General features: G+C 45.7%; 1 protein-coding gene across 1 annotated transcript; it reads left to right on the forward strand.

Annotated features, from left to right (window-relative positions):
* Nucleotides 1-4,283: 4,283 nt before the first annotated feature.
* On the forward strand, nt 4,284-24,317 carry cntn1b (contactin 1b). The gene is made up of 24 exons (XM_084483060.1): nt 4,284-4,384; nt 8,291-8,449; nt 8,858-8,893; nt 9,142-9,268; nt 9,798-9,979; nt 10,428-10,523; nt 10,843-11,055; nt 11,919-12,018; nt 12,658-12,842; nt 13,289-13,413; nt 13,669-13,786; nt 14,646-14,796; nt 15,378-15,505; nt 16,042-16,214; nt 17,053-17,179; nt 17,449-17,616; nt 18,869-19,018; nt 19,230-19,300; nt 19,955-20,207; nt 20,660-20,781; nt 21,258-21,447; nt 22,093-22,214; nt 22,580-22,736; nt 23,146-24,317. The coding sequence occupies exons 2-24, from the start codon at nt 8,392-8,394 to the stop codon at nt 23,226-23,228; spliced, it is 3,135 nt and encodes a 1,044-aa protein (XP_084339186.1). The 5' UTR covers nt 4,284-4,384; nt 8,291-8,391; the 3' UTR covers nt 23,229-24,317.
* The last annotated feature ends 742 nt before the right edge of the window (nt 24,318-25,059 follow it).

Below are 25,059 nucleotides of genomic sequence, written 5' to 3' on the forward strand. Positions count from 1 at the left end.
ATCGACCAATCAGACAAGCTGAGCACGCGTAGTCGGAATTACGTTAATGTATTGCTGTGTGGGTGTTTGTGCAGTTTGACTGCATTTGGAAAAATCATGATGTATCTCAATATCCCCGAATTAAGTGAAATATGTGACCCTCCAGCCAGTTAAATTATAGTCCACCACTCACTCATGGCCCACTGCATGGACTTTGTCATCGTCACCTTTGTACTACGCATTTTTTCGCAAAGAGAAAAAACTGAAACTTGTGTCAATTGTTGAGAGATTTTATGGCATCCTAAGACTGTACGCATAAGTGCACGTCTACCAGCAACTCTTTATTGCCTTTTTTCGTAGTTCTTTTCTTTCTTTGAATGGTCAAAAGTATTATACAAGGTACTGTAAAGGCAAAGAATTGGCAGTAGCATCTTTGTAAACATTTCTCAAAAAAGGTAACTCAAAAGAGGAATTAGCATCGCAGTCTTTCAAATGAGACAGTGACAACGTTTTTTGTACACGCATTTCTTTAAATGTAGTAGAAGAGGTGTGTATATGGACTAATGGAGATCAGGAATATGCATTTAACACAACTTCACCCCTGGGTGTAACAGTTTAACCCCCGACCCTGTTCTCCGTTGTCACTCGAAGCAGCCAAACGACACAAGTTTTAAGCTAGGCTTCGTCAAACATATCCTTTCTTTGGATCCCACCTTTTTTTCCGCAACGTCTTTCTTCCAACCAGATATCTATTTCTCGTCACTTTCTGTTTGGCTAGCCTGCATCTAGAGCCCGAATCATGGCCAATTTGCAACTCTTTCACTTTTGAATAATTGTGTGAATAGCAGCAAACATTTTAATGGCTAACAAATCGCCGCAGCTGCCCCCTGCCCTGACTTGTGTTTCTTACGGCCATCGTCATCTGTGTGTTCTGTGTGTGTTGCAACGGAATTTAAGAGACACCGGCTGGGAACTAAAGGGCGACGTTAATCGACAACACCCAAGAACAGGTTGGGGTTCGCAGCGCGAGCGAGAAGCAGCAAACAGGGTACGCGTCATGTGCATACAGTATAGCTTCCTGAAATTCAGGCGGGTCTGTTCTACAGAACCTCTAGGCAAGGTTTTCTAGTGCCTTCGTAAAAGAGAACATCGAGATCAATCCATCAAGCGTTGAACTCCTTCATACACAAGGCAAACCTGGACATCATCATCGCAGTTACATACCACGGAGACACACCTCTAAACAGTATGGGCCTCATCTGCTGTAACGTAAACTGTAAAGGCTATATCAATTGTTCATAAACCCTGTGTTGATCCCTTGCACAATTTCAGGGAGAGCTCGAAATGAATTTATTGAACATATGAGCTAATGCTCGTCAAATGAACTTCATGACATTAATGGACGTCTTTAAATGATGTATGAGGGACACCACGTGAGTTTATGAACCTTGTATAGCCTAACCTTGTAGGTTTTTCGTTTAGATTGACTTTTGTTTAGAAGCTTTGCAATGGGGGTGGTTGCATAAACTAAGACCCATTACTGAGTAGGTATCCAGTTATAATATTCTCACGGCACCGCCACTATAGGTACACATCACGTTGGAAGAGCAACCAAAACTGTAAACCTACATTAACGGAAACATATCTGATTGTGATTAGAAGAAAAGAAAGAAAGCGTGTTGGTAAAACATGATTTATAAAAAAAAACATTAACTTGGGGCTGAGGTTTGTGTTGTCAAAGTCTATCCCATTCTCCTCCTCCATCTGGACTGAAATACTGCCACCCTCTCTTCACCAGGTAACTGCCAAACAGAACAGGAACTCAAACAAACAGACTGGGACAGCAGCCAATCAGATTGGAGCTTTAGTGGGAAGCACTTAAGAGCTGAAGAGAGCAGGGGACTAGTGTAGTAACGATGGAATGCTAACTGAATGTGGAAACAAAGTTGTTTTTAATCTATTTATACGAATGAGAATGTGGCTTGGTGATGTGCCCCGGTGACTATAGGTTCATGCATTTAACCCTGTATATCTGTGTGTGTTGTCACTTGTTTTGCTGTCGTCGACTCAAAGCATAACTGAAACCGTACACACTAAGCACTCAGTGAGTTTTATATATAAATGAATAAAAAGTGTGCGATCGAGGGACTGACTGAACGTGTGCATGGTTGAGTGTATATGTATGTATGTGTGTGTGTGTAATTGTAGCACATGCATGCTAAAGGTGTCAAAGCGTGCGTTAAGTATTTTTTTTTCGTATTTTGTTGCTCTCTATTTCCATGGATAAAACCACGTCTAATACAACGGGGATGTCAAGCAGTCAGGCCAAAAAACTCAGATGTACCGCCATCTTAACCGTCACAAAACGACAATTGATTTATAGAGGAGTTTCCCATTTTCCATGATTTTTTCGGTTTTCATAACTTGCATCAAGTTTTTAAATTGCAGCGTGTCAGCTTTGTGCGTGTGTGTGTGTGTGCGTGTGTGTGTGTCTGAGTGTGTGCGTAGATAATTGGTTGTAAATAATGGCTTGAATTGAGGGTAGATACGTTTGACCTAAGGGTCACTGAGAGTGGAGAGGTCAGAGGTGAGAATGTACGGCCTTGACTTCGAAAAAAGATATGCAGATCATTTTTCTTTCGAGAGGAAGGAAAAGGAAGTGATGACATTTGCGTGACATGACACAGATTGTTTTCAACATTTGATTTGCTGTGATTTCTCTGAACTTTATTTTCCTTTTATTTCTCTCTTTTTTCGATGAACCTGTCAGGAATCTTTGCTAGCTCAGATTTGTTTTGGTTTTTTGGGTTAACAAAATGTAGACTTGAGATTTAACTTGAGACTGTGACACCTGTGTTGTGTCATTTCTCTCTGACAGTTCATGCACCCTTTCTGTATGGGCATTCTTAAATATGATGTATCTTTTTGAAACACGTTCAACCATCAATACTATAGCTCAATGAGAGTATTCACTGTTCCAATTTAAAGGCTGAATAAATGAATAACCAACAAAAATTGCAAATTGTCATTTAGACTTCTAGACACATACGTGTTGGGCACGGTTCATTTCTTTAAGAGTGAGACTTAGATTAAATGAAATATAAAAACGAATCAATACAAAAACTGTCAAATACAGTAGTACGGTAGTTCAATATAGATCGTATGGGTGGTTGGGATTTGGCAACCACATGCACGGAAATATGAACGGACATACTTGAGTGTGGATTAGCCCCAGAACCCGAAATATTTTAGTCACGGTGAAGACTAATAATATATCTTATAGTATAACATTCTGGTCAATGTTGAAGTTACATGAGGCATGAAAGGCTGTCAAAAATGGTTTACTGAACTATATATTGCAATTATTTTGTATTATAAATTAAGTTAAAAATAAAGGAATAAATGTTGGTTTCACAAAGTGGGTTGATAGTCTCTTGATTGTTTTGGTTTAAATGCAACACATATATACGGTCCAACATACAATGCTGCCGCCAAGTGCGGAATAACATTACACTGAAGGAATTGATTAAAAAGATAAACAGATAACCTTTTACCCCCACACACAAGCCTATCCAAAGATTAACCTACTTGTGTGTGTGTGTGTGTGTGTGTGTGTGTGTGTGTGTGTGTGTGTGTGTGTGTGTGTGTGTGTGTGTGTGTGTGTGTGTGTGCGCGTGTGCGTGTGTGTGTGGGGTAATTTTCAAAGATTAACCTGTGTGTGTGTGTGTGTGTGTGTGTGTGTGTGTGTGTGTGTGTGTGTGTGTGTGTGTGTGTGTGTGTGTGTGTGTGTGTGTGTGTGTGTGTGAGTGTGTGTGTGTGTGTGTGTGTGTGGTCATTTTCAAAGTCTTCAGTACTCAGAAATCTTTCTCTATGTAGTGGCACAATCATCGTTCAATATTATGATGATCTATATTTCTATATTTCTTTCTATATTATATTATAGTTAGGGACATGACATGGCGAGCTCAAAAAAAGACTGTTTTCATCTCCTGGCTTTGAAACACACACTGCCAACAATGAACACAGCTTTGAAAAAATACTTAAAATTATTTAAAATATATATTTAAAAAAACGACATGCCATCCTGATAAAGATTAAACATGCAGCCGTTGTCCAGCCACTACCACTGGTGCGATTTCAGTTTGTCCATCATGCATACGACCATGATGGCAGCGTCAGCGTCCCTCTCTCGCGCTCATCCTTCTTCCTCCCATCGCCCAATGGCATTCACGCACGCAATCCCCGCCCATCCCTGTCTCTCATCCGCTCTCATCCAATAGAAAAGTTTCAATCCATGGGACGTACCTACACCGGGTAGGATCCATGGGGGAGATGTGTGTTTTGGGGACAAGTGTATGTGCTATGCGAAGAACGTCCTAGAATCGTCGTTTATTCTGTCAGCAAGGTAAGGACGGAGAGTCGTGATGTGTCTGCATGTCTTCCGCGTGCATCCAGAGTTGGGTTTTGTTTCATCGGAATGTGTGTGCGTGTGTGAGTGTGTGTGTGTGTGTGTGTGTGTGTGTGTGTTAACGCTGTGCGTGTTGGAGGGGAATGGGCCGGCAGAGGAGTACCGCAATGCAGAGCAGGCCAGGGAAACACCAGCGCTCTCCACTTCGCAGTTCGCTAAATTTGGGGGGGTGATGTCAGTCCGTATGCGCAGATAGTTTTTCAAGAATCTCAGCGATTCTGGTGTTTTGCGGACAGGGCTGGGTGAAGACGGTGGGTCTACCTCAGCCCACGTTCGCTCAGATTGCACAATAGTTGTGGTCTACTTGGCCGGTGGGATTGTAGGTGTTTAGAAAGTGAGAGGAGGATGGAAGAAGGTGAGCCTTGCGGCGCTTCAAGGGCGCCCGGCGCAGTGGATTCATATGAGGCTGCACAGAAAACGTGACATTTATTTTTTCATGAAGATGTTCAATCCAAAGTTAAATCACACATTATATATGTTGCGATAAATACATTTAAATATTATCAAGGGTCCCAAAACAAAAGCAATACTTTTTATGACCGCAAAACAATCCGCAAGTCATCATGGTCGACGACAGTCAGACCTAAAGGTTGGGCCTCAGAAATCCTATTTTCTTAATTTCGTATTGATGAAGATTACATTTGCTCAATAGAATAGAATAATATAACAATATAATTTGCTGAATATATATTGAAAAGTATGATTTAGGCATCTTGCCTGTCTTCTAATACAATTTGCCAGAGAATAACAGGCAGTTGATGAGGAAATCTGTGGGCTTAGTTTGACCCAAATAGAAATCCGGCTATCTGCTAAAGTCCTCATCTGGATGCGTGGGTGGGGGTGGGTGGGGGGGATTACCTCCAGATACAACACTGGTAAACACACACTGACGAATAGAGCAGAGATTTCCCTGGACTATTGTGGTTATATAGCGACTCAAAGATAAAGTATTCACACTTTATATGTGTGTTTTACACCAAAATTAATATTCACAAACCTTTCATAATCCAGTCAGATGACGAGGATCAGGAATACAAACTCATGTTTTTGTGCGACATCTTGGTTTTCTTCGTCCATCCACACACAGGCAGTGTGTCCCGCTTGTGTGTGTGCACGTGTATGCGTGTGCATGTGCACATGTTTTTGCCTGTGCATGTGATGTGCCTGTGTGCTTGTGTGTTTATAATTAGAGCTCATGTCCCTCCATAGCTGTATGGCAATGTGTGTGACTGCCAAAGTGATGCGTTTAAATGCTGAGTCAGCCTGGCATGGCTGTGAACGGATGCTGCAGTCAACCAGGACGTGTTGCTGCAGTCCGCCTTCTCCTCCTCTTTCTTTTCCTCTGCTCACTCTCTCTCTCTCACTCATGGCTCTTTGATTATATTTGAAATGTCATGTTTGATGTTAACTCTCTAACTCTCTCTCTCTCTCTCTCTCTCTCTCTCTCTCTCTCTCTCTCTCTCTCTCTCTCTCTCTCTCTCTCTCTCTCTCTCTCTCGCTCTCTGTGTCTCTCTCTCTCCCACTCTCTCCCTTGTGGCTTTTGGTATTTGATTTGCTGTGTGTGTGTGTGTGTGTGTGTTGGTTTAGCCTCTAAGTAGCATGTGCAGGATGTGGCAATCTGGTTGTGCTCTGACTGTATTTCTCTCGGTGGTTCATGTTCTTCTTAAAGCGACAGTAGCGTGACTCAGATACAGTGAGTTACCGAGCAGAGGAGGGCAGGATAGTGTGGATGTTCACTCGAGGTCCAGACAAAAGATGTCTCAGGCTAACCTGTAGTTAAGATGCCATAAGCCCTTACCTGCTCCTTTGTGTCTGTATTCAACAAAAGTCCCTTTGGATAAAAGTGTCTGTTAAAGCTAGGGCAGGCAATTTATTTGAGAAGCATTTTTGGAAATTCTCTTCACATTCCGACAACCATAAATACATAAAATAATCTGATAGAAATAAGAAAACAAATCTGGTATCTGTGGCAGTCACAGACGTGTAATAAGCCCGTCCAATCGTGTCATTCGGCCCGAATGACACGATTGGACGACCTACCAGCCTACCTACCTATACCCTGCTGCACGCATGCACTCTGCCAGTGCGCATGAGCAGAGTCTTCCCCAAGGCTAGGCAGAGCTAATGCTAAAGCTAGCGCGCTAGTCTCTTGTTTCAGGGGAGTGGCGTTGGAGGGAGGCCTGGAGGGAGGGTGGGTTTTGTTTTGGTTCGATACTTAAAAAAAAATGGAGCTTACTCTGACTGGTTCTCCAAATGGCCCACCCTAGCTTTCAGTGTCTGATTAGTAGTGGGGCGCTGAGTGCATAAACTAAGACTAAGCCAACTGCCCATCTCCAGCAACACCCCCCTCTTTCTCTCTTCTCTGTCTATTTCTCCAGAAATCTCAGAAGTCTCTTCTGTTTTTAATCCTCCTGGCCTTCATGTCACTCCTTCTCTTTTGTTCATTTTGTCTTTTTCTTGCCTCATTCATTTTCCTTTTGTCCGGTCCTTCCTTCGTACTTTCTGTTCTTGTGTCCTCCTCCCCCTCCTTCTGTCCTCCATGTTAATCTTTTCCATCCTCCATGTTAAGAAGACATATTTTTCTTCTATGTCTTTTTGTATTTTCTCTCAATCTCTTCTCCTTTGCTCCTTCCAGCCTATGTGTGTGTGTGTGTGTGTGTGTGTGTGTGTGTGTGTGTGTGTGTGTGAGAATGCGGTAGTAAATCTGCTGCAGCGCCTCTCAACAGTGCTGTCATGCTGTGGGTAGAAGTGATGTGTCTGCATGTCGCACATGTGTGTGTGTGTGTGTGCGTGTGTGTGTGTGTGTGTGTGTGTGTGTGTGTGTGTGCACGCCTGCGTGTGTGCATGTGTGTGCATGATTAAGAAGCTAGGGTCCTGTCTGGGTAGTGTCATGTCGTGATGGTGGGGTATGTGTATGTGGGTCAATGTGCATGGGTGTTTAGTTGTGCGTGCATGTGCACGTGTGTGTTTGTGTGTTTGTGTGTGTGTATGTACAGTGTTTACCCCAGGAAATGTCTTAGTCAAGGTGGTCGCTGCCCAGAGCGAGGAGGTGCGGTGAAAATTTTGGGGGTATTTTGCTCAAAGATGCCAATGAAATATACAACTGTTTATTTGAATACAAATGGATCTTCTTATTTGTGGCACAGCTGACAAGAAGCATTCGTGCATGCTCTCCTGCGTGGCTGTACATACAACCACCAGATGCCGCTGTTTCAATTCCATTCAAAAAGCTTTATTGGCACAATACTGTAAACAGTATTACCAATGCATTATTTATCTATATTTTTTGTACCTGATGGAAGTATGTTGAACCATACAGCGCTGGGGGAAACATCTTTGCGTATTATGTGTGATCCCCAACGTGGTCCTCTGGAGCTCAGCTGCTTTAACACAAACTCTGCCAGAATCATGCTCTCATAACATCAAATATTTAAGAGATGATGTGGATAGAAATGCCCAGTAAAGATTAGGTCCATGATCTGCCTGCTCTCTCTCTCTCTCTCACACTCTCTCTCTCTTTCTCTCTATCTCTCTCTCTCTCTCTCTCATTGTTACATTGTTAAAACACATATGTGGTTATTCAAACTAGTTCCTACCTGAAAAGCTCTGTGAGCTGTGAGCCCCAATACCCACACTCCCTCTGTGTGTCCCTCACCCCTACCTGCTCATTGATATTCTGTATCTAAGTAGACATCTTAAGGCACTTTTAATGAAAGCCCCTGAATAGTAGTAGCCCTCATTAAACCACTAATATATCTTTCTCCTCGCTCTTTTCTCTCTATCCCTTTTCTGTCTCTCCGTGTGTGTGTGTGTGTGTGTGTGTGTGTGTGTGTGTGTGTATAGAGTGTGACCTCCCGATAGATTTCTCTCTGTCTCTCTCTCTCTCTCTATCTCGTCCCGGCTCTGGGTGGTGCGCTTGGCTTTAGTCGCTTGCCCTCCCCATCATGGCTGCCACTGGTCTGCAGATTCTCCTCCTCCTCTCCTCCTCTCTCTCCCTCTCAGGTGCGTTACACAACACCATTATCAACTCCTCTTCTTATATGTTCTTGTGCCAGAAGCCTTTGTGAAACAAGATAAATATGATATTTTCAGGTTCTCTTGCAATGACGTGACAAACTAAACTTGTTTGTCACGTCACTTGTCTATCAGCATATGCCACTTATTAAAACAGGGCATGTATTATATGTTGAGGATAACAGTAGGCTACCATTTACAAGTCCTTGACAAGCAAACTTGAATATTGATGATGGAAAAAATGTAATTCCTATTGATTAAGTGTTGGGAAAAATAACATGATGGCATTGCATGTATGGACTTATTGTTTCCAATAGTTATACCTTTGTAACGCTGAAATTCTATTCTATATTCACCTGAATACCTAGCTAACGGTGTCATGTCCTTGGGTTATAGTGGCAGTCTTGTTCGGTGAGCCAAGAATCTATGGAGGTGAGTTTTATTTTCGTCAAATCTATACTGCTTGGTGCATTTTGCGTGGATTTTTGTATGGATTTATTTTGTATATATATATATATTCATTTTGTATCTATTCATTTCGTAATACAAACTAAATGAAAAAACGTGACGCATATTCACAGTTAAAACGTGTAAAAAACGAACATGAATTTGAAAATGTGCATCATATACGCAACTGACCATCGATAATTCATCAAACATCACTTGTTTGACGGGGACAGAGGACGCTACGGGCTACGGGCCCATCTTTGAAGAGGAGCCTCTGGACGTGGTCTACATGGAGGACTCCCCTGACGGCCGGATCTCCATGAACTGCAGGGCCAGGTCCAACCCGCCCGCCATGTACAGGTGATGTAAAACGGTCCCCATTTATAAAGCGCTTTCATCCAAAGCGCTTCACAGTGTTGACTGACATTCACCCATTCATGCACACATTCACACACCGATGGAGGAGTCGACCACGCAGGGCGACAGCCAGCGGGTCAGGAGCAGTCAGGGTGAGGGCGTCTCGCTCAGGGACACCGCCACACTCGGCTAGGAGGAGCCGGGGATCGAACCAGCGACCTTGCGGTTACCAGCCAACCCGCTCTACCTCCTGAGCTAACGCCGCTAATGCCGTGTTGTTAGTCCGTCAGATGAAAATGATTTTTCCGTCCGTACTACTACTCCGTCCAACAGTTTTCCGTCCATACTAGCCAAGCGCGTTCACCATTTCAGAGTTCATGGCTTGCTAAAGTTCGCAACAATAGCTATCGTAAGCAATGTTAGCTCGAGTAAGCAATGCTGAAGCTCTCTTTCACGTTTTACGAAAACGCCTCCCCGTTTTAAATCGGACGTGACCTCTTGTTTAATCCATTGGCGTACTCCCGTCCACCAGGTGGCGACGTGACAACTGGGAGATTAAGCTGATGGAGCAGCCCGACGAGCACTACAGCCTGGTGGGGGGGAACCTGGTCATCACCAACCCCCGGCAGAAGAAGCACGCCGGCGGCTACATCTGCGTGGCCAAGAACATCTACGGCACGGTCATCAGCAAGGAGGCCAAGGTCAAGTTCGGATGTGAGCGCTGATCACTTTTTTAGCTCACATTGCTAACTTTAGCTAGGTGCTGCATTGCTAACTGTAGCTAACAGTGCTTAAAGTGCTTAAGTGGTACATTACTTATTGTATGAGGTGGGCGGCATTGCTAACTTTAGCTAGGTGCTGCATTGCTAACCCGAGCATTTTCGACTTTTGCTAGCATTGCTAGCTTTAGCATTGCTGACTTTAGCATTGCTAACTTTAGCATTTTCGACTTTTGCTAACATTGCTAACTTTAGCATTGCTAACTTAAGCTAGCATTGCTAACTATAGCTATTATTGCTAACGTTAGCAAGTCAAGTCAAACGAATGCCTATTCCTGCAGCCCTGTGGCTAATGTGGTGTTGCTGCTTGTACTCCTGCAAAGTGCGGATTAGCGGCTCAGTGGATCTCTGTTCTGATCTCCTCCTCTCGTCTCTCGCTCTAGTCATGGATGAGTTCCCACAGGAGGACAGAGAGCCCGTCATTGCCAAGGAGGGTCAGGGGGCCGTTCTCCTGTGCGTCCCCCCTAAGGCCTGGCCAGGTACGTAGTCTCAACGCATCTGTCCCAGAACTACGTTTAAACCAGGGGGGTTGACTCCCAGTCTGAAGGGCTTTGACGTGTGTGTGTGTGTGTGTGTGTGGGCGGGGGGCTACACGTCATAGGGTAATGGCGTTAAAACACAGGGTAATCAAACCTGTGTGTGGGTGTGTGTGCATGTGTTTGTGTGTGTGCATGTATTTGTGTTTGTGTGTGTGTGTGTGTGTGTGTGTCTGTGTGTGTGTTGATTAAAGACAGACAAACGCCAACTTACAAATATCTCGGCCTGTCACTTTAACATTTACAACTCCCCCCCCCCCAGCCGAGGTGACGTACCGCTGGATCTTCAACGAGTTCCCGGCGTTCCTGCAGACGGACCGCCGGCGCTTCGTGTCCCAGCGGACGGGTAACCTGTACATCTCCCGGGTGGAGGCCCAGGACGCCGGCAACTACTCCTGCTTCGTCTCCAGCCCCGTCATCGGCAAGAGCGTCTTCTCCAAGTTCATCCCCCTCATCCCCACGCCGCCCGACGAAGGTGAGCGGGCTGGAGCCCTACCACCGCCGCCGCCAGCGGGTCGACAGATCTGTCTCTATCGGCCTCTATAGATCTGTCTCTATCGGTCTCTATAGATCTGTCTCTATCGGTCTCTATAGATCTGTCTCTATCGGTCTCTATAGATCTGTCTCTATAGATCTGTCTCTATCGGTCTCTATAGATCTGTCTCTATCGGTCTCTATAGATCTGTCTCTATAGATCTGTCTCTATCGGTCTCTATAGATCTGTCTCTATCGGTCTCTATAGATCTGTCTCTATCGGTCTCTATAGATCTGTCTCTATCGGCCTCTATAGATCTGTCTCTATCGGTCTCTATAGATCTGTCTCTATCGGTCTCTATAGATCTGTCTCTATCGGTCTCTATAGATCTGTCTCTATCGGTCTCTATAGATCTGTCTCTATCGGTCTCTATCGATCTGTATCGATCTGTATCTTTCCATTTGTCAATCATCAGTCAGACTAGCCTGAGCCCTCCGACATATTCCAGTGTTTGTAATTCTCTTCCTTCCTCTCTTGTTTGTTCCTCCTTTCCTTCCTCCGTTTCTTCCTTCCTTCGCAAACTTCTTTCCCTCCCTCTGCCCTCCCTCTCTTCTGTCCTCCCTACCTCCTTCTCTCCCTCCCTCTCTCCCTACATCCTTTTCTCCCTCCCTCTCTTCCATCAACCCTTTCCTCTCTCCCCTCCTCCCTCCCTTACTTTCTCCATCTATCCTTTCATCTATCCTTCCCTCAATCCCTCTCTTCCCTTCCCCCTTTTCTCCCTCTTTTCTTTCTTCCCTCCCTCCCCCCTTCTCCCCCTCCCCCCTGACTCCCTTCCGTCCCTCCCCTCTCCGTCTCCCCTCAAGGGGAGGAGAGGAGGTACCCGGCTGACATCGCCGTGATGTTCCCAGACACCACGGCCATGCTCGCCTCCAACATCACCCTGGAGTGCTTCGCTCTGGGCAAGTGAGTCACGACCAAACACGATCAATATGAACTACATTGCCCGTTATATAGGCTACCATCAGCCGATGCAGAGGCAGGCATGAAATCTTTCACACACGTACACACCCACACACACACACACACACACACACACACACACACACACACCTAACTGTACCATAGCTACAGTTCTCCCAATGAGTTTGATTGTATTGTGTGTTGTTAGTACCTAATAGTACAATGTGTGTGTGTGTGTGTGCGTGCTTGGCACGTGCTTGGCGTGTGACTGCGTGCGTGCATGTGTGTGCGTGCGTGTGTGTGTGCGCATGCGTGTGTGTCTCTGTGTGTGTGTGTGTGTGTGTGTGTGTGTGTGTGTGTGCGTGTGTGTGTGTGTGCACGTGCATGTGTGTCTGTGTGTGTGTGTGTGTGTGTGTGCATCTGTGTGTGTCTCTGTGTGTGTGCGTCTGTGTGTGTGTGTGTGTGTGTGTGTGTGTGCGTGCGTCTGTGTGTGTCTCTGTGTGTGTCTCTGTGTGTGTGTGTGTGTGTGTGTGTGTGTGTGTGTGCGTTTGTGTCTCTCTCTGTGTGTGTGTGTGTGCGTGCGTGCGTGCGTGTGTGTGTGTGTGCGCGCGTGCGCGTGCGTGTGCGCGTGCGTGCGGTCAGCCCCGTCCCTGAGATCGTGTGGAGGAAGTACGACTGCACCGACCTGCCGGCCAACCACGAGATCAGCGCGTCGGGGGCGCGGCTGCACCTCTACAACATCCAGTACGAGGACGCCGGCGCCTACGACTGCGAGGCCATCAACACCAAGGGCAAGGACGTGCACAAGGCCTGGGTCTACGTGGAGTGTACGTCCGCCGCCGCCGCCGCCGCCGTCCTGCTGCGACACGCCCTCAGGGAAACGGCGTTGTCGAGGCCCTGTGTGTGTGTGTGTGTGTGTGTGTGTGTGTGTGGGGGGGGCAGGAGGGAGGTCAATTTATGTGTGTGTGTGTGTGTGTGTGTGGGGGGGGGGGGAGGAGGGTGCTCAATTTTTTTTGTGTGTGTGTGTGTATGTGTGTGGGGATCAATTAATGTGTGTGTGTGTGTGTGTGTGTGTGTGTGTGTGTGTGGGTCAATTAATATGTGTGTGAGTGAGTGTGGGTAGATGGATGTGTGTGTGTGTGTGTGTCTGTGGGTAGATGCACATATTGGTGTCTATTGGTTGGTCTGAATATAGGCTTCATACGTATTATACATCTACACCCATTACAATCAGTCCAATTAGATTTGTTTGTTTGTTTGTTTTGATGACCAGCTGCTCCGGAGTGGGCGGAGACCATCAACAACACGCAGGTGGACCTGGGCTCGGAGCACACCATGCGCTGTGTGGCGTCCGGGAAGCCCTTCCCCTTCATCCGCTGGTACAAAGACGGATACATGGTACTAACAACATACTTTGTTTGTTGTTAGTGGTGAGCCACGGCGCCCTCTAGTGGCCGCAGTGGTGCATTACAGTTTTGACGTGACGTAGCCTACTTGCTTACTAATTTACTCTCTTATAATAATATAATAGGAAACCTGTAGACCTTAGTAAATAATTACATACAACAAAAAAACAGCTCAAAACAAACTAAATGCATATCCAAATGATATTGCTACACTGAGAGATTGTTTTGTTTCTTCTGTATTGTCTAGTTCGGGAAAGGAGAGCTAAAGTTCTCCAGTCTGACGTTCGACGACTCAGGGATGTACCAGTGTGTCGCAGAAAACTACTGGGGCATCAAGTACGCCAACGCAGAGCTACGCGTGATTGGTCAGTCCGCTCATCACAATGCTCTCTGATTGGCTCTTAGTTACTATTTTGGTATTGTGTGTGTTTTAAATCATGATTTGATAAGGTAAGATGTACTCTGTTTATCCAAGATTGTAGATTTGGGTATCAAAGGAGAAATACATAATGGTAATAAGATTGAAATAAAAGAGATTAATGTTTAAATTGTTGAGGATATTCTGTACTTTCTATATACCCTAAAACGGGTGGCTTAAATCAAGCGATCTGATTGGTTCCTAACTGTTGTATAATGAGCGTATACACACAGCTATGACGCCCATTCAGTTTAGTTCAGTATCACTCCGCTCCTAACTTGAACTGTTGTTTTATTTATATATAAAAGCAATAGCTTAGTTCACTGAAGCCTAAAAGTATGTTGATTGATGGAGAGGGTGGAAATGTTGTAAAGCAATAGGCACACAGTGAATGAACTCGATAGTAGGCTTAATTGCTGGTGAACCAAGCTACCGTCTCTAGCCTTCTCTCTGAAGGACGCTACAGTGTGTTGCATAGCAAACGCCGCACACTTTGCAGGCAGCCAGGAGGGACTACATTTTTGTATTTGTTAAAAAAATGCTTTTCCGGCTTGTTTTTTCAAAATTGAGGGTGTCTATGACTTTCTATGACATCGCCCCTTAACTGTGGTATAATGTGCTCATTCCACAGCCTGTCGTGATCTATTGGTTAATTCTACATTATCAATAACTCAAGAATCAAAAGATCCTCAAAAAGAAATCACACAATCACCTTATTACATGCATTGGGTGTGGTGGAAAAAAAAGCCATCTACTGTTAATAAATGGATATTATCTTTGGTCCTCTGCTCCTCTCCCTCCGTCAGCCTGCGCTCCGACCTTCGAGCTGAACCCGGTGAAGAAGCAGCTGCTGGGGGCTCGGAACGGCCGCGTGGTGATCGAGTGTAAGCCCAGAGCGGCCCCCCGCCCGCGCTTCACCTGGACCAAGGGCAAGGAGCTGCTCTTCAACAACTCACGGTACCACGCACGGAACGCACAACTCACCGTACCACGCACAGAACCCACAAACAGCCCACAGAACGCACAACTCACCGTACCACGCATGGAACGCACAACTCACCGTACCACCCACAGAACGCACAACTCACCGTACCACGCACAGAACGCACAACTCACCGTACCACACACAGAACGCACAACTCACCGTACCACCCACAGAACGCACAACTCACCATACCACGCACAGAACGCACAACTCACCGTACCACACACAGAACGCACAACTCACCGTACCACCCACAGAACGCACAACTCACCATACCACGCACAGAACGCACAACTCACCATACCACACACAGAACCCACAAACAGCCCACAGAACGCACAACTCACCGTACCACGCACAGAACCCACATTAAACAGTATAACCCACAGAACCCACATCTCTTATCATATTAGTGAGTGACTTTGATCACTTTCAATGGAAGTGACTCCTAAATGACTTCATGTGTTGTAATTCAAGGCGTTGCGTTCTGGAAACAACAGCACCAGGTGCATTATGGGATATGTAGTCAAGGCGTATTTATGTGTTCCCGCAGCATCTCGCTGATGTACGACGGCAGTCTGGAGATCCTGAACGCCACTAAGAACGACGAGGGCGTGTACACCTGCCTGGCCGAGAACGACCGAGGGAAGGCCAACAGCTCCGGTTCGCTCACCATCACAGGTGTGTGTGTGTGTGTGTGTGTGTGTGTGTGTGTGTGTGTGTGTGTGTGTGTGTGTGTGTGTGTGTGTGTGTGTGTGTGTGTGTGTGTGTGTGTGTGTGAGAGTCTGTTTGTGTGTGTATTTATGGGGTGTTTGTGTGCATGTGTTTGTGGGTGGTTCTGTGTCTGTGTGGGATGTGGGTGTTGGTCAATTAATGTGTGTGTGTTGTGGGTAGATTCATGTGTGTGTGTGTGTGTGTGTGTCTGTTGGTCTGATTGTGTGTGTGTGTGTGTGTGTTAGTTTTTTTGGTCTGAATGTATGTGTTACGATTAGATGTGCTATAATTGTCATGTTTTATGACATAAACATCATCAGCACCATCTTGCGCTACGATCCCTATATGATAGCTGTAATGTGTGTGTGTGGCGGTGACGTCCCAGTCTCTCTCTCTGTGGCCCTCTGTCTCCCTCTAGAGGCCGATCCCTATACGATAGCTGTAATGTGTGTGTGTGGCGGTGTGACATCCCTGTCTCTCTCTGGTCCTCTGTCTCCCTCTAGAGGCCACGGAGCTCACAGTCCTGCCAGAGGACACCATGGCCAAGGTGGGCGAGGAGGTGATCCTGGACTGCGGCGCCTCCTACGACCCCATGCTGGACATCACCTTCGTCTGGGCCATCGACTACCGCGTCATCGACTTTGAGGCCGAGTGGCAGCACTACGAGCGCGTCGTGGTACTGATGCTGAGGAGGAGGAGGAGGAGGAGGAGGAGGAGGAGGAGGAGGAGGGTGTACTGGGTGTAGACCGATGATCAGAATCTCTGAGTTGTCTTTGAAGAATTTGTCTCTTTTTGGAAAGAGTGTGGAAATGTCCTTGAAAAGAATGAGGATTAATTTCATAAATAATGGTTCTAATTTATGAATAATGACATTGTATATTTAGGACAATTAAAATGAATGTTCTGATGTTTTTCATATTGTACTTATAATTAATTGTGCTACATTGTATATGTAGGACAATTAAAATTAATGTTCTGATGTTTTTCATATTGTTCTGATTGTACTGATAATTAATTGTGATATAGTTGAGTCATTTCCATTTGTTCGATTTTAATATTGCATCTGTTATTTTATTATTCCATTGATAAATCTGTACATCTATACATATATATTATTTACATTGATCTCTCTTTCTCTCTCTCTCCCCCTCCCTCTCTCTCTCTCTCCCTCTCTCCCTCCCCCTCCCTCTCTCGCTCGCTCTCTCTCTCTCTCTCCCTCCCTCTCTCCCTCTCTCTCTCTTTCTCTCTCCCTCTCTCTCTCTCCCTCCCCCTCCCTCTCTCTCCCTCTCTCACTCCCCCTCCCTCTCTCTCTCCCTCTCTCTATCCCTCTCTCTCTCTCCCTCCCCCTCCCTCTCTCTCTCTCCCTCTCTCTCTCCCTCTCCCTCTCTCTCTCCCTCTCCCCCTCCCTCCCTCTCTCTCTCTCCCTCCCCCTCTCTCTCCCTCTCTCTCTCTCTCTCTCTCCCCCTCCCCCCCTCTCTCTCTCCCTCTCTCTCTCCCTCTCCCTCCCCTCCCAGGAAGAGGATGAAGGTAATGGCTACCTGAGGATCCTGAACGTCCAGGTGTGGCACGAGGGCCGCTACACATGCACGGCTCAGACCGTGGTGGACAACGCCACCGCCTACGCTGACCTCAAGATCGTAGGTCAGTCCCGCCCCCGCCTAGCGCACCAATCGCCAGAGGACACTGTGCTCATATCCAATTAGATAGGGTTGGATTGGACTAGACAAGACTAGACGATGCCAGACTAGACTTGATTAGAGTACATCAGAGTGCATTAGTCAGTACTTTATTCATGCCAGAAGGGAAAAATGAAGGAAGCCGTTTAGTTCATGATGGAAATAATATTGCAACAGTGTTAATCATTTTTCTAATCGTCGACCTTTCGTCCCCTTCCACCACCCGTTCACCAGGCGTCCCTGGGCCTCCCGGTATCCTGCGCGTGGAGGAGATCAGAGACTCCTCCATCAAGCTGGCGTGGAGCAAAGGAGGCGACCACAACAGCCCCATCCTCTACTACACCATCCAGACCCGACACTTCTGGGCTCTCAACGAGGACGACTGGAGGGTCGCCACCACCTGTGAGTACTCCATGCCGCCACTAAGGGGCGACATTGTTTCAGAAAACGATTTTAGTGCGCTAACATGCTAGCCTGGTCCTACCAGAATCTCGTACTTCATTTCAATTGCTCAGAGAGTCAGGCCACTCTCCATTGACAAACGTTAACTCACATGAAGGCGGGTGTCTGTTGGAGTTTAAAACTATTAAATCTGCCCAGTGCCGCTCTGGATCTGCCATAACCAATCGCTGACGTTTGACTATAACTCAAACCAGCGCACGACCTCAACGTCAATGTTCTCAGCCACTCTCTCTGTTCGCTGACTGGACAGCCAACAATTGGCCGCAGAAAACCTGCGAATATATACCTCAAATCCTTGTGGCATTGATGCATTGCAGCATTGATGCACGCCTCCTTTTCTTTGGGGATACCAGCTCTCACTGGGGCTTCTGATGAGTAACCGAGTCGCGAAAGATCCCCGTGACGCTCGACGAACGAAGATGTCTGCACCCGTAGTTAACAGAAGTTGAGATGTATTTTCTTTCTCTTTGTTCCATGTTGGTGTCTTTAATGGCGATGTTTAATGCTCTTACACACTTGATTACATTGCTGCTTTAATCCGGTCACCAATGTATGCATTGCACGGTCTTGCTGTGCGTGCGATACAATGTAAATTTTTGTTTTTGAGCTGGTTTGCTAAAGAGCCTAATGTTGCTAACAACAATGACTAGCCTGCTACTACTGCCGTCCTGGAGGCGTCCATTATTCTCCAACTCGTCACACAAAACACTACTGGAACACTTTTAAGGTGGTAAGAGACAGGAAGTTACGTCACGTTCTCGTTGAGCAGGTCGGCGTACCAGCGCAAAAGGCCAAATCGATAGCAGCATAACATGCGCTGTTGTCAGTTAAATATCGGGGCCAACTTCCAACAAAACATTTTTCTGGGGTTGTTTGAGTAGACAGCCCATTCTAATTTGTACTTAAATGTTCGTTTTTGATCCAACATCCTCTGAATTGGTAACCATTGCTTAAAACTTACCGTTTTGTACAGAGGTTACAAGCAGTTCTTTTAGATATTTGGACAGGAGATTATATAATTAAATTGTCATTTTACTTAGAATTTAAAATACACATCCCTTGACACATCCCTTGAAGTACAGACATTTGTCTTCAACGTATTGGAAACAAAATGTTAAAAAATTGTTGGACCCAACTAACCCCAGACTGTGTTGCTGTTTGAAACTAACCCTGTGATGTTCACGTGTTGAAGCTCCAGCGTTCCTGGACGGTAACGCGGAGATGGCCGACGTGACGGACCTGTTCCCCTGGATGGAGTACCAGTTCAGGGTCATCGCCACCAACCAGTACGGCGCCGGCGAAGCCAGCATCCCCTCCATCAAGATCAAGACCTGGGACGCCCGTAAGAGACACGACAACCACTCAGAGAGAGATGACATCATTACCCTCCTGCCACTAGCTGCTCATCAATGACATGCATCTAAAAAGCTACAAAATGACAATTGTCAAGATAGTGATAAAACACTATAGGGGGCTTTTATTTTGTATTATTCAATGTTGGTATGGGAACACTAATATAATCCTGCCATTATGATACACTTTTTTTCTTTCAGCACCTGTGGTTTCTCCAACTGATGTGGCAGGTTATGGAGGAAGAGATGGAGAGATCTTCATCACGTGGAAAGTAAGTCCTACTCTATTTCAACATCATTTCATAATATAGTGTAGGATGGTGGATAGTCTAGTGGCTAGGCTGTTTGACTCTCAGCTGAAATGTACTGAGTTCATTTTACCATTGCCTTTAGGCTTAACTGAAGGCAATTATATATATATATATATATATATATATATATATATGAAATCACTATCGATCAGCATTTGTCCAGGTTATCTTATGCTACAAACTAATTCAAATGTCACACATTGCGACTTTAATCCTAGTATCCCAAATAGGGTTGGGACAAAATATCGATACAGCGTTATATCTTCTTCCATCTTCGTGCAATACGAGAATCGATACACAGGCGCCAAATATTAATTAAAAGTAACTGAAAAACTCTTGTTTGGACCATGAATGAAGACAGAAATCCAGCACTTAGCCTTTTCACAGTCATTTTGTAATCATCATTAGACATATATCGAGATGTATCGTTGTAGGATTGTCTAAAAGTATATGGATTATCTCAGAATCGCTGTATTGCGATATTAGCGCCATCGTGGGCCATGTATCGCATATCGTATCGTATCGTGAGGTACCCTATGATTCCCACCCCCTAATCCCAAAGCAAACTCAATAAAAAGACCCTCACCTCCACGCCTTCCAATCCTCCTCCCGCAGCCCGTGGAACCCTGGTACTTCTCGGGCAAGAAGTTTGGCTACATCGTGGCCTTCAAGCCCCACGACGCGTACGACTGGTGGTACGAGACCATCTCGGACCCGGAGACGCGGCGCTACGTGCACCGGGACCCCTACTTCGTGCCCACCGAGGAGGACTTCCAGGTGCGGGAGTTCCAGGTGAAGGTCAAGTCGTTCAACGTGAAGGGCGACGGGCCCTACAGCCCCACCACCGTCGTCTACTACCCGCGAGAAGGTGAGCCGTCCTGGGTCCGCGTTTGGTCTTGGTTTGGTCCCTCTGTGAAACTGTTGTTAAATGTCGTTTGAGTAAGCGCTTATGCAAAGTCTTAATTGACACACTCCTTTATAACGAATGAGTGTTAGATGAGAACTATTTGTGTTTGTGTTTTGGGTAGTTGTATTTTTACATTTTACGTTTGAGATGTGCTTTGCTGTATCTGAGTATCAAAGTTTTAAAGATTTGTTAAAAAATGAAGAAGCCGACAATATACTTAAATGATGACATAGACACCTTTGCTTTCCCTCGACCGACCGTATGATCACGTTTCTACCCCATCGACACAGAACCCTTTTCAGTGTAACAACACTGCAAAGCACGAGAACCATTGTTAGTCCTGTCCACTAGATGATGCTCTAGATCAGCCTACAGAACATCGGTTCTCTCTCTCTCTCTCTCTCGGTCTCCAGTACCCTCGGAGCAGCCCACAGACGTGTACGCCCGCCCGGTCTCGTCTCACGAGGCCCTGGTGTGGTGGCTGCCCGTGGTCGACACCGGCACAGGCCTGCAGCAGTACATCGAAGGCTACCAGGTAATCAACGCCTCAAATGATACTCAAATGTATGGAATCCCCCACTAGTGAAAAATATTCAATATCAACTACCAGAGGCATCGCTAAATACTGGGATGCAAAGACTGCTTTCTGCTTTGTCTGTTTGTGAGTTGGAATTGTGAATACATGCAAGATATTTAATCAACAGTTGAATAATAAATGATCACTTGCTGTAACATTCATGCCTCATGAAGTAGTGGAAAAGTTCCAAAGCACTTCCAGTGTAGGATGCATCGTCATATCCCTGGGCCGAAGCCGCTTTGATGAGCTGCTTCTCGAGCTGCTTCTCGAGCTCACATACGTATTTGACCGACGTGTTCCAACGACTGTTGGAACGCAGCTAATATCTCTAATATTTGTTCATGACTCAGCCAGAGCAAACCGTTTTCGCTAAGGCTACCTTACGAAGCTATACCATACCTTACGAAGCGATACCATGTCCACGCTGTGGCTAGGTGAAGTACTGGCGGAAGTACGACGACACAGAGCCCGGGGCCAACCGGATCTTCGTCCCGGCCACGATGAACCAGACGCGCCTGGAGAACATGCTGCCCGACGCCCACTACCTCATCGAGGTGCGGGCCTACAACGGGGCCGGCTTCGGACCGCCCAGCGAACACTGCGAGATGTTCACCAGGAGACCACGTAAGACCGCGTTCGGAAAACACACGGGACTTTAGAACCGTAGCCATGCAGGCAGATGTTCGTCCGTAGTCCCTGGCAGGTTGACAGCCTAAAAGAACACGGCCGCTATTCCAGACCGTAACAGGTTGGTGGTGTGAGAAAAACACAGAACAAGTTGCGTACAGACACAGATAAATGTGCATGAGATGTTGAGCTGTGGATGACGGTTGACTTGATGTAGGTCAGGCGGTTGCAGTCTCTTTGCAGAGAGATAACTGTTGACGTTTCTGTCAATTCATCTTGGGATTGATTTTTAAATGTTTAGGTTGGTGGCGATGGAGCTTATGTATATCGCAGGCTGACTGAAACTGTCGATTTTTATATTTTTTTATACGTTTTCTTTTAAAATACTACTGATTGTAGTTTTTTGGGAAGTTCTATATATTTGGGATTTAAAACTTTATATTTGGGTGTTATATATTGTTTCTCTTTTAACAGCTTTGTCATTGTCATGCACATTATTTAACCTTAGTTATTTGAGTTTTAAAAGCAGCATTGTGCTATCATGGATATGTAGATTGAAGGACTCCATAATACCGTTTTCTTCTGTTTAAAGCGACGTGGTGTAATGTGCCTGTAGTCATCGTTATCTCCACTTGACTCCAGCACCACCAGTCGCCCCCAGGATGTGGCGCTTCGTCAGTTGGACAGGCCAGTGGCTGTACGTCTGGTGGGACCACATCGCCTACGACTGGTTCGGAGACATCTCCTTCCCCCTGTACTACAAGGTAGGCCTGGGAAGGGGTCGTACCGTCGTGAACAATCCTTTACATTCAGGGCATTTAGCAGACGCTTTTATCAACACATTCACACGCCAACGGCGGAGTCAAACATTGCAAAGCAACAGCCAGCTGGTCGGGAGCAGTTAGGTTTGGGTGTCTGGCTCTGGGACGTCTCGACAGCAGCTATGAGGAGTCGGGGGTTGAACTAGCAACCTTCTAGGCTGACCGTCTTCATCACCTCCCTGCGTCCTTTGTCCTTTTGAAAAGCCCTGTTAAAGTCACCTAGGTGGAGCGTGGCAGCCACCTAGTTAGCAGTGGCTTTTGCTGCACCCACAAAACTGAACTATATCTCCCAATATCTCCGCATCAAGGTCATGTTCCGGAAAACAGGCTACATCTATGGGAAGGTGTACATCACAGGCTGGCACTTCATGGACTTCCCCATGCCCCAGGTCGGGGACTATGAGCTCATGGTCCGAGGCCGCTATGAGGGGGGCGACGGACCTATCCGCAAGATCAGGATCAAGGGTAAGGCCCCCCCCCCCCCCCAACTGTTCACTTTTACTGTTCGGTTCAAAGGTTGAGTCTCTCATTGTTTTGGGGGGCGCTGTAGGGTGTGGGGATTATAAACATGCATCGTGGTAGAAAATGAAGTTACTGTGTTTGATAGAGGGTGGGGTAGTCTAGTGGCTCGGGGGTTTGACTCCCAGTTTCCCCCGGGATTAATATAGTTTTGAATTGAAACTCGTAAGGTTTTATTATGGCGTCATTTCGATGTAAAATGGGTCAATGTTCTCGTTTTGATGAAATTGTTTATTTTATACAACAATAGATAGTTTTTATGTGTTTCTGAAACGGTGAGACAGCCACTAGTGGTGAAGAAGATCCCGATCGATGAGTCCCTGATTGTTTCTGCCTGTCCCTTTGTCTCGCTCAGGAGAGGGAACTATGACCACGCCTTCTCTAAGCCTGGCCTCGATGCTGGTCCTGGCGCTTTGCATTATGGGAGGATTGATCTAGGCCCATCGCTGGCGCCATGCCTGGAAAGGACTCTGAGAAAGGAAATCAGTACAAGGATCCGACAAGGAAAATCCAACTCTCAATTGATATAGAAGCCAAACTTCTGATCTCCAAACTACAATCATGGCTACAAAAATGTTGAACTGAATTGGATTATGTTCACATACAAACGCTTACCCTTCCAAACTAGTTTCTTCTAGATCAGGTGCTGTTTCTTTTAAATGCTCAAGAGCTTTTAAACTGTTTATTTGTTAGGAACAAAAAGACAAATTGTTACAAAGGTCGTCCAATCTACTGTCTGGCCAGTATTTTTGTGTTCTGCGTTGTGTGCTCTGCCCAACATTTGTCCAGTTATTAATACGTTATTTCCCTGCTCTTTTGTCAGGCTGTGAACCACCTTGTACGATAGGCCATTATCCTGTGATTTGATGTTTGGACCTAAGATTTTAAAAGACGGCACTTATATACTGCAAGGCAAGAAGGCAATATGTAAAATAGACTGTATATAATTCTCTCAATACCACTTTAAATATTCATTTATGCACTTCATATTAAACAGCATCATGCTTTTCAATGTCCATGACACTGAAAACTATAGTATGCAAATTGATGTACTGTCTTTATAGTATTGCTATGATGTAGGGAGAACAGAGGAGTGTAATAAATATTTAACAGCTGAATGTACCCTACTAGAAGCTCTGGCTGCATTTTGGGGTATTCTTGACAGTAATGGTAAAGCAAAGCATTATGGGAGATGGAGTTCATATCAGATAGTTCCATGGCACTGAGCTTAACGATCATTGTTTGTGTAAATGTCTTTGAATTACTTTATTGAATGACACATGTTTCTGCCGTGTTCGACTTAGACAGCTTGCTCTACACCTACATGCACTGTATTAAGAATGTTTAAGTCTTACCAGCTTGAAGCCATTGAGGAGCTTTCATAAAAGCTCTAAATGTTAGAAAAAACCTTCAAAACTAATATGGAGGCCAGGATTCAACCAATCACAAGTAATTGTGTTTAATTTTCTTCAATCTGTACTTACCATGCTGCTAATCAATTAAATGCAATGCAATATAAACACTCAACCCATTGTCTGGAATTGTTCTATTGTGGTGCCTGCACAACACTAAAATGTGATGTTTTAATGTAATATGCGTTTTCTGTCACCAAGTGGCAGTGTTCCCATAAGCCACAGTTTAAGTCTGTACAAGCTTTTTTTTTTTTATCTGCGCCTCTCACGGGCATTTACTGTTTAAGCCCTTAGGACTCGTTTGATTGGCCAAAGGTCAGAACGAAAGGAAATGAGCAGCTAAAGAAAAAGCAGCAAAGTAAATGACCATTGAACACCAGTCCTTAGATACAGAATGTCCATGACATACAGGTCCATGACATATGGCCAGGGTAGGACTGAGGAGGGTTATGGTCTTTTGACTACCAAGCTGAAACGGTTCTTTGTGGTTCTAGGTAATATGATCTTGCCTAAGGCACAAAAATGGCTAGTGCCGGCGTTGCACACACACACACACACACGCACACGCACACGCACACAAACAGACAATATATAAATCTCCTTGGGGAGGTGCTGGATTTAGCGATTTCAGCCAGCCAGTCATTGTCATTGTTAGGACAACAATGACAATGTCCCTCCCTCTCTCCTGGTCCCTTTTATGTTCATATTCCTTTGTGGTGCCATCATTGGAACTCGGACACAATAGAAGAAGGGGGTGTGGGGGGGAATCGGCTCAACGTTCTTGAAGGTTTGGGTTAGCAACCCTGCATTGATCAATGAAACGTCGACTACCTGCAGTCAATTAGGGAGGTCTCGAG

Source organism: Micromesistius poutassou, assembly GCF_964030765.1.
Source record: "Micromesistius poutassou genome assembly, chromosome: 18".
Classification (NCBI taxonomy): domain Eukaryota; kingdom Metazoa; phylum Chordata; class Actinopteri; order Gadiformes; family Gadidae; genus Micromesistius; species Micromesistius poutassou.